Below are 10,573 nucleotides of genomic sequence, written 5' to 3' on the forward strand. Positions count from 1 at the left end.
TTTTCATTTTTTGAGGTAAGCTTCAGTAACCTAAATCTTTGATTGTGATTGGTAGTGATGTATTTTTGCAGTGATTAGTCATAGCTGATTTTAAATGAGGTTGTGCCTGAATATTTTTTCTATACCTAATGAAGGTCATGGGACTGAAATGTTATTGATAAAGTTTTGGATATATGTGCAAGAATCGAGAGTGAGTGGGCGGATTTATTTATAAATTATTATTTTTAATTTTTGGACTTGGTTTGGTCTGTTTTCCTATGCACCTATATATTACCTGCAGGTGTGCGAGAGTAATTGTATATATATATATATATATATATATATATATATATTAAAAATTACTGACCTCAAACTGAATCATATTGATTTTAAGGAGAAATTGCAGCAAAAATAATAATAATAAAAAATTATATATATATATATATATATATATATATATATATATATATATATATATATATATATATATATATATATATATATATATATTCTCCAAATGCATTTTATGAACATTTCCACAGAAAGCATACAGAAATGTGACACTCCAACTTGCAAAAAGATGAAAAATTGAATAGTTTGTTGAAATGGCCTCTTAAATGTGTGATTCACCAGTGTGATCATTGCTCCTGGAGGCCTGTGAAAGAGTGCAGTCAGTCAGATGATTTGTCTAGCTCATTTATAATCACATTCACAACTAAATATTACAGGAAACGCATCTCAGTTTGACTAAAATGCTGCAATGATCATCACGTCCCTTCTTAAAGCATTCAGAAAGCAAACATGCAAACGAGAAATGCTGTTTCTCTTCTGAGCGTGCAGGTAGTATGTGATCTTTGACATCACTGTTATTATTGTAATGAGTACGCTTCAACTCATGACTTGATTGATGATGATGTCAAAGCAGCAAGTAAACACATTTAATGGTCTCAAAATGTTAAAGGAATAGTTCTGCCAAAAAAGAAAATGTATTGAAAATGTATTCACCCCCAAGCCACCCAAGATGTAAATGAGTTTGTTTATTCAATGGGAACAGATCTGGATAAATGTAGCATTACATCACTTGCTCATCAATAGATCCTCAGCAGTGAATGGGTGCCGTCAGAATGAGAGTCTAAACAGCTGATAAAAACACCACAATAATCCACAAGTAATCCACATGACTCTATTTTTTTGTTGTAAAGTGAAAAGCTACATGTTTGTAAGAAACAAATCTATCATTAAGGCATTTTAACTTTACAGTGTCACTTCAGGCCAAAACACCTGTCCATAATCCACCATAACACTTCTGCCAGTGAAAGTCCTTCTCCTGTTTTCCTCTCTCATTAAAACCCACTGATGTATTAGTTTAGAACTGTTTTTGCTTGTAAACAGAACTTGATCAGTGCATATTTCTCCCCTGATTAGGACAAGATGACTTATTGTCACTGGAGAAAACAATATTATGGATAGAGGACTCATATTTTAGATGGAAGCAATGGTTAAAACCTTGATGATGGATTTATTTATAACAAGGCACCCATTCACTGCTGAGGATCCATTGGTGAGCAAGTGATAATGATGCATTTCTCTAAATCTGTTCCAAAGAAGAAACAAATTCATTAAGTAATTTTCAACAGATGTTCATTTTTGGGTGAACTATTTCTTTATTTTGCACACATTCGCAAAGCAAGAGCTATCCGGTTCCTCTCTGAGACCGAGTTTACCTGCGATTTGCTTGTTTGGTTTGAGTTCATCTCTGTATATTTCCTCTTCTGTGGTGCACAGATGCAGGACAGGAATTTGGCATACTCCTCTCTCACCTGTCAGGAAATTACAAAGACATTTATCACAGAAATTAGCAAGTGCATTTTCATGATCATCAGTTTATCATCATAACAAATGTGTTTCTGAGAGTTTAACGACTTTTAGTCTGTTTATGATCTTTGAAGTCAACTGAACGCTAATATTCTCTGATAGATCTTGGAGCGAATGGCACAGAGACTGTCTTTATACATAAAAGATGCATAAGATTATCCAAAAATAATGCTAAGAGGACTTATAACCATACATAATTCCATTGCATAATTCCATATAATGCTTGTAACCTGATGTTTGACTACTATGCTTTTATTCAAGGTTCTTTATGGCATTATGAATAACTAGGCTATTGAAAAGTTTATAGGTTTATATGTGCGTTTAGTATGATATTTCATGTCTCAAATGTTTATATCATTTATTGGAAACGTGTATCATATTCTCATTATAGAAATCATGTCTAAATTATACTCTGCAAGAGCAGGAAAAATGGCTACCATGTGACTGAAAAGATAACATTGATTCATGTTTGAGGAGGAGAAACATGGACTTTAAGTTTTGCTTCCAAGCCATGTCTAAATTTGTTTTTGTTGACAACCTCAAACTTCAATCAATGCCTAACGCGGTTGCCAAGACGTTACTCTAAATGCGAACAGACAATAATAATTGTACTTTTCAATCATTTGATTTAATAAGTGCATATTTAAACCCAGCCACCTATCACTAAAACGTTTGCTATTATAAATGAACTGTAATTCTTTCTAGTGTTCTTTTTTAATGTTCCATTTATCATTCCCTGTCCTGTGTCAACATGTATTGTTTTATTATTACTTGTCCCAGGCTTAATATTTTGATAAAGACATGATTGATCTATCATTTTATATGGTCATTGTGTTTAGAGGAACAGGACTCACTTGTTTTGAGAGCCAGCAGTGCATGATGAACATCAGCACCCCCTGCAGGCTGCTCAGTATAGTGAAGATGTAGGACATTGCCAGAGTGCCTTTATCAAACTGGAAACAGCCAAACACCCACATGATGCCAAGGATACACAGCTGAGCGATCGCAGTGACCATAAATGCCCTGTAGGTGGATATAGAGATCGGAAAGCTAAAGTGGGCTGCTTATAGCACACTCTTACAAACACTTTAAAGCATTAGAGCATAAGAGACATCATTCAAATACATGAATAAAATCACAGTTATTCCAAACTTTGATCAGTAGAGTATATATATATATATATATATATATATATATATATAGGGTTTAATAACATTTCTCACTTGATTTTGCGTAGACTGTTTAAGTCTGGGTTTAGGGAGGAAAATTTTTCCGCCAGCCTCCATATTGTTATGAGAAAGAATAATACATTAACCTGAAACAAACAACACAAATTTTAATTAAAAAGGCAAAAATAACATTTATTTAAATTATTTTTAAGATAAATGTAATCATTGTTTAATTTATGTTTAAATAAGAGATAAAATATGTAGTATAACATTTGTTTTGGCCTTTTGTGACTTTCAGATCCTGTTTTATAATCAATTTGTGGAAAGTGCCACGTTAAGAGGTACTTACAATAATTATGACACAAACTGGCCCGTAAAAGCTCCAGATGAAGCCCCCTTTAATGTTGAGCCAACAGCTAAAAAAGAAAACCATCTTAATACCATCCCAAACAAACCTGAAATTCTGATTAGCGTCCGCAAAGATATCAGTAACGTCTGAAACTCACTAGTTATCTGTACCATATCCGCTTGCATTCACTGTGGCTGAAATGGCAACAATAACAGCAGGAACTCCATAACCAGCGGCAAACATGTAGATGGGTCTCAGCGTTGTGTTGAAGACCAGCACCACCATGCGGAAGAGCTGCACTCCTTCCAGACACATCCAGCAGAAGGAAGCCAGGAAGAAGTAGTGCAGAATGCCTGCAACGACTGCACAGCCCACCTGAAGGACAGGAAGTGAACACTCAGGATATTCATTATCACTTCCGAACCAGACAAACCAAGCAAGAACTATGAACTCATGCGAAGCCACAGTTTACCTTATTCTCTGTGCGGACGATGCCCACGAGGAACACAAAGTAGGCGATGAATAGGCTGATGCAGAGGTGGAGGTGGATGGTGTTGCGTGTGCTCTGGATGGATCGCACTAAGTAAAATGTGACAATGCAGATGAGGAGGCAGACCAGAGACAGTGGCAGTCCCACCAATGTGAGCAGACGCAGCTCGTATACATCCTAGTTAAGAGAGTAAATGAAGATTCTCCTTATTCTCCAGATTTGACCTTACAGTTAGAGTGTGAGCACATATAAGTATTTGCAGCATTTATTTAATCTTCTGTTGCATTGCAGATATCATTAAAAGCCATTGCAATCATTCAGGGTGTGACCTTTGACCCTTGCCCATAATCCTGTATGACTATCATCCTAATATGTAATTTGCTGCATTAGGTAGCAAGTCAGCGAATTTGCACGCAACGTTTGAGCATTAACATACCTGATGAAACTCATTTCAAACAGGCAGCATAAATGATCTACAACAAATTAGAGAGAGACTAAGCATATATTTAATTACTACAAGTCTAATTTTAAAAGTTGTTCAAAAACATACAAAATCTGACTACCAGGTGCAACTTTCAGACATAGTATTTTATTTTATTTTTTTAGCTCAACTGCCACGGAATGGAACACACAGGATACAAACCCCAATGTCATAGAGAGCCATCAGCACTGCAAAACTGCTGAGGTGAGAGCAGGAGCAGACGGTGCGACTGGCGCTGGAGCTCACTGTAGTGCAGCCCTGTGTTGACCACGCGCCCCTTTCCAGTTTATGATCCCAAAACACACAGATATGCTTCTCATCCTTTTTCTGGAGGGAAATGTACATGCAGAAATATCAACTGATATTATGTCATATTGGTGGAACACATTATATGAGATACAGTACATTGAGAGTAAATTGTTCCATACCTCCAAGTGAGAAAACGTGAGATTTACAGGTTTCTTTAGATTGGCTGTCTCATTGTTACTAACAGTGGCAGTTACAACTTTTGAATTGATCTTGAAAGTTTGGTTTTCCCATGTCTCTAAATGGTTAAAATAGCCGTTGAGGGATTTCTCCAGATTTTTGTAGCTGAGGAAAGCTGCAGTAGTAAAGCCTGGTTGATACAAAGACAGTAAAAATAATTTTATATTGTCCAAAAATAAAAAAGTAACTTTTTCGTTTATTTTGTATTTTTTCATTTGAATAAATCGAATTAGGAATATATACCAAGGTGATTATTTCCTGTTGCTGTGTCCCAGTGGGAGGTAAATTGTGTGTCACTGGTGGACATTATCAAATCAGATGGAAAACTGTCCCTTTTTAGCAACATCACCACTTCTGAAAGGCAAAAAAAACACATTACGAATGTCAGAATAAATTCAGTGAAGCAAATGGATGATACTGACATGTCATATATATATTATTATTATTTATGTTTTTTTTTGTTTTTTGTGTGTGTGTGTGTGTGTGTGTTTGTAGATCTATTTCTTACCAGTTTGAGTGCTTAATTTCCTGGTCACGCTTTTTGATAGCAGAGGTCCGATCAGTTTTAGCATGATTTCCACAATACTAAACAATGCTGAGACTTTAGCATTATCACCATGTAAGCCAGCATGAAGCAGTTCATCTAGAGCTCTCAGAAATGCCTATGAGGGTAAATTGAGAGAGATTTGTGGATCAAGATAATGTTTAAGTATAAGCACTCATTTCAACTCGGCAGTTAATTAAACTTAAGAGCACGAAAAAAATACTTGAATATTATTTCTGTTAAAACTTGTATGTCGTGTATTTAAATATATTTGCAATACACATTTCTAATGATGAAGTTGCAGTTCAGTGCATTTTAAATGTATCAACTGTAATATTGAACAACACACCACAGTTAAATTTCTAATCAAGTACACGTTCTTTAATATGTTAGTCAACTCATCGACAATAAGTGCACTTCTTTAAAGCATGACATAAGATTATTAAAACAGTGATTTCAAATGTACTTCAAAACTTTTAATTGGACATTACAAAATGCACTTTTTTTAGTTTATAATGCAAAATTGTCTAAGCGTTATAGACATATTTTAAAACATGCTTTAAATTTAAGTTCTCTTTCTTTATAGGGCATTCATAGTCAAACTATTGTATTTTTGCAATAAAACTGATTTACAAATTAGACTGATTTATCACCTCCAAAAGTTTTTCACCATCCACTTGTGTAAACTCACTCTGACTCAGTACCAGACAGCTGTTGTTCATCAAAGAGACGAGTTTTATGAGTTCTGGAGATGCCTACACAGAAAACAGAGATCAGCATTCTGGATCATTATGCATTGCTGTAATATTCTGTATCAGTAGTCTAGTAAAAGTTATGCAGTACCTGGGATGCTTTGCTCTCACTTAATAATCCGTCGCACTTAATTTCTGAGAAACAAAACAAATATCAGCAATATCACATGAGAAAAGGTATGGCTGTCATTAAGTGATCACATCTGATAATCAGACCAATTGCATAAATTCAGTTTGTTTGCAAAACAAATCATTAAACTAAAACCAATAATATTACACTCAAAAAAACGCTAACCTAAAATAACAAGTCAATTATATTATTGTTCAGTGCAAACACAGGCAATCGTTTGTGCTGTAAATTATGAGAAAGCATGAAATATAAAAGATATTTAGGAAACAAATTGAACTTCAAGAGAGAACTCTAACCTGTGCACTTCATTTGCTTGTGACCATAGTTAGTGAATCCTGAGCTGCACACACATTCATGGCCATCTTTGTTGTTTTTGCATTCTCCTTCTCCACATATAAATTTATCAATCTCACATACACCTTCAACAACATCAGAACAGCATTTTGGAAAATGATCTTGCATTTCTCAAACATAAATTTCAGTGTGTCAAAATGTGAATTTGAACAGTTTTAAAGGACCTACTCTCGCAGGATTTATATATATCAGTGAAGTTAGTTTCTCCTGACTTTAGTCTGAATCCTGCATCACAGATACAGTAGAAATTGCCAGGAGTGTTATGACATGTTGCATGTTTTCCACAAAAACTAGAATCGTCGCATTCATCTCTGTCTGTAATTTAAGGACAGATAATAAAAAAAAACATGCCAACTGAAAACTCTCACATTAGGTTGCAAGCAAATAGATTGCCCAAAAATATCTAGGCTAAAATAGTTTCTTACCAATACAATGAACTCCTTGTTCTGAATTGAATATCTCTTTTCCATTGCTGGAAATGTAGCCAATTTGACATGCGCAATTATAACCTCCTTCAAAATTGATACATTTTGCATTAGGACCACAATCAGCGCTTCCAACCACACATTCATTGATGTCTGAAATGATATAAACAGAGATTGAGATGTTTTCTCTGCTGCACAGAGGTCATATGAGATTATCAGATCAAGCTCTCTTTACCCTTGCAGTCAATCGCAGTTGGAGTTGGAGTAAATCCTTCATGACAGTGACAGTAGTAGCTTCCAACAGTGTTGGAACATTTTGAATTTTTTCCACAAATCGGTGGTTCTTGCTCACACTCATTTTCATCTATAGAAATGACAGTAAAACTTTGAGTAGCCACAGCACTTTTTCTTGATTTTAATCTACAATTCATCAGTAAGAGTTTTATAAATCTGTCCCATATCAGTAGAATTTCCAGCTATTCAATAATTTACAATATCAACAGAGATTGATTATTTTGTGTGTGTGTGTGTGTGTGTGTGTGTGTGTGTGTCCAGCATAAATGTTGGCATGTACAACACAAGTAAAATCATTTTAAACCCTGATATAAGAGTTGTCAACACAATAAAAGTAGTTTAAGAAATGTATGAATGCATCATAAATATTGGCTTTTTATTCATACCTACACACTCTTTTTTTTTATTCTTATATCCATGTCCACAGATTGTTTGCATCAGGATGTTCTCTGTCAATGCTAGAAGACCTGTAAGGAGAGATAAAAAGATTCTGTAAATGCACATTTAGTGTCTTTGGTGAAGTTTGATGCACATATAGTGAGGTCCAAAAGTTTGAGACCACACTGATAATCTGGGATTTTTTTATGCAAACCTGAAAATATGCAAATACGTTTGGGAAGTATCAAAGTCAAATCATAGACATTCAAAAATTCATGTTTATTTCCAGTCAGACTTTTCATTTTTCAAGCAGTCGTGTAAAGAATGTGTTTGTCTTTAAAAAAATAAAAATAAATCTTTTCAGGATTTTCAGTAGTGGTTTCAGACTATTGGATATAACTGTATACAAACTTTGTTTAAAAACAATATGACTATTTTGCTGTCATGCATGTCAGATGTTTTGACCCAACCTAATCTTATAGTTAAGACATGCTAAAATGAACCAAAATGATTTATTTCCTATAATGGCTAAATTGGCATTGCGTTTACTAGGTGTAACAGTCTTAGAAGACAAAGTTGGAAGAAGAATAAATATATTCAGTTCATTCTATTTCCACTCATTGTTCATGACAGTTGCATTGAAATGATGGCCAGTCAGGAAGTTCACTCGAGAGCTATGGGTGGGGTGCTGTGCAGTTCACACTTTTACAAGCACACTGGTGACTCAAACATAACCCAAGGAGTGGTCTTGCTAATTATTTTGTAACCAAGCACCAGGCAAACAATATTTTTTATGATTTTGTTCTTATTCTTTTTAGTCTACTATGTAAGGTTTATGTATTTTTCCCCCTCTTCAGTCATTCCTTGGTTTAATGCCATTGTCCTATCATCCTGGGCCTCTCAGCTGTGGACACATGAAAACACCTTGGATTTCCTGTCCTGATTCATTTTCCGCCAATGTTTTTCCATTGTCAAAATCAAAGCCATGTAACTTTAAGCTTTAAAGGGGAAGTTCACCCCAAAATGAAAAATCTGTCATAATTTGCTCACCCTCATGTCATTTCAAACCCTACTTCTTCTGTAGTTTATCAAAAAAGATGTTTTGAAAGGTGTATTTTTGTTTATTTTTTTGTCAATAGTTAACAAAATTGTTCTGTTATACATTGTTTTTTTTTCAAAATAACTTCTCTTGTGTTCCCCAGAAGAAATGAAGTCATAACGGTTTGAGACAATGAGTAAACGATGACAATAAAAAATAAATCTGTGAACTAACTCTTTAACTTTGAGCTAAACAACACCCAGATTTACTTGTCATTTTCCCACAATATCACATGAACTCACAATACTGTGATTTTACTGTTTTACTTTTGCACTGTTTTTGAAGGTTCAGTGATTACAGTGTTTGCATCTAAAGCAGTCATCACTTGTATCACAAATAACCGATTAAAAAAAATCCCCAAATCATGTAGCATTAACCAGATCTACTGATAAATCTGTCAATTTTGCTTCACGGTTGTTTCCCAAACACTTAAACAGAACATCTTAAGACTATGAGCTCTGAGAAGACAAATGGATTTTGTCACAGCAGATTTTCCTATCTGTGGCAGTTTCATGTCATGCCCATTTATTGTTTCTCTAGTTTTGAAATTGCTAAAATTACGCAGTCGTTGGCAGGGCAACATCTCAGTAAGCAAAACCACACAGTGGAACCAACATCTGTCTCTACATTCATCAGTGGAAACTCACCCAGACTCAGCAGATACACGTGCCTCATGGTCAAAGAATGAAAGAGACTTGCAAAATGAAAAACCAATAATGAAAACGGTTATGTTTTGATCCTCAGCAATTCCATACAAGTTTTTGAGGCTCTTTAAATGTTGTCTTTCTTCAGGCTCCTCTCCAACTATCTTTGGTTTCTATGCAAGGCTTGTAGAGTCACTTCTCAATTTTCCCTTACCATCCAGAATAAAAGTGGGGCAACTTTTATATTTGAATGCCTCCTTTTCTCAGTCTTGTTCTCAGACTAGGTCTTGTCTCTCTCTCTCTGACTCTAATGCTGAAAAACCCTGACGTACCTGAAAGAGTTTTGTCAGTGCAGTCCAGCCCCCTCCTCTGGTTGACACTGAGAGGGAGGGAGTGTGGAAAAACATGTTTTGTCATTTTATTTTTGAGTAACTCAAAGAGTTTCTTGTATGTTAATCTGTTCACAGAATCTTTTCTATTTCATTAAGAAGCTCTCTTCTTGTTCTTGTGTTTTCTTCTTGTTTATTGTATTAATATTGTTAATGTTACACATAAAGCGTTTAGTTAAAGTTGTAAATCAAATAGAGGTTTATTAATACAGCATTTTAAAAATTAATTGGTAGGTCAAAATATGACTAATTTAGGTTTTTGAAATAAATGACCCTGGACCACAAAACCAGTCATAAGGGTACATTTTTATGGAATTGAGATTTATACATTATCTGAAAGCTGAATAAATAATCTTTCCATTGATGTATGGTTTGTTAGGATAGGACAATATTTTGCCGAGATACAACTATTTGAATATCTGTAATTTCAGAAAAAACTTTTCTTCATTTCTTTTTTTTTGAAAATTGCCTTTAAAGTTTTCAAAATGAAGTGTGCATTTGTGTGTTTTTGTGTTGTTATGAAGGTGTCATGGAGATGATCTTAAAGAGTGTTCTGCTTTCAGTTTTGATGTTTTAATCACCCATGCAGTTTCTAACACATTCTTTTTTTTGTTAGTATTGTTTTAGTTTAACAATAATCCAATGTTCCATTCCTAAAAATGCTTTTGCCAAAATAACTTTTATAGCCTGTATTCATATGCAGAGGTTCCTATGGGAATGTTTGTGTGACAGATT

General features: G+C 34.6%; 1 protein-coding gene across 1 annotated transcript; it reads right to left on the reverse strand.

Moving 5' to 3' along the window:
* Window positions 1–493: 493 nt before the first annotated feature.
* Window positions 494–9,746, reverse strand: LOC132148652 (adhesion G protein-coupled receptor E1-like). The gene is made up of 19 exons (XM_059557352.1): window positions 9,453–9,746; window positions 7,715–7,795; window positions 7,270–7,398; window positions 7,035–7,187; window positions 6,778–6,924; window positions 6,552–6,674; window positions 6,217–6,260; window positions 6,027–6,128; window positions 5,338–5,491; window positions 5,073–5,183; window positions 4,772–4,959; window positions 4,506–4,670; window positions 3,845–4,039; window positions 3,530–3,747; window positions 3,373–3,439; window positions 3,078–3,169; window positions 2,709–2,877; window positions 1,704–1,799; window positions 494–634 (listed from the first exon to the last, which is right to left on the reverse strand). The coding sequence occupies exons 1-19, from the start codon at window positions 9,478–9,480 to the stop codon at window positions 593–595; spliced, it is 2,304 nt and encodes a 767-aa protein (XP_059413335.1). The 5' UTR covers window positions 9,481–9,746; the 3' UTR covers window positions 494–592.
* Window positions 9,747–10,573: the final 827 nt, after the last annotated feature.

Source organism: Carassius carassius, chromosome 9, assembly GCF_963082965.1.
Source record: "Carassius carassius chromosome 9, fCarCar2.1, whole genome shotgun sequence".
In the NCBI taxonomy this organism is placed as follows: domain Eukaryota; kingdom Metazoa; phylum Chordata; class Actinopteri; order Cypriniformes; family Cyprinidae; genus Carassius; species Carassius carassius.

Coding starts and splice junctions, on each gene's coding strand:
- LOC132148652 (XM_059557352.1), bottom strand. CDS start 9,480: ATGAGGCACGTGTATCTGCTGAGTCTGG. Junction 7,796..9,452: donor CGTGTATCTGCTGAGTCTGG/GTGAGTTTCCAC, acceptor CTCTCCTTACAG/GTCTTCTAGCATTGACAGAG. Junction 4,671..4,771: donor TCACGTTTTCTCACTTGGAG/GTATGGAACAAT, acceptor ATTTCCCTCCAG/AAAAAGGATGAGAAGCATAT.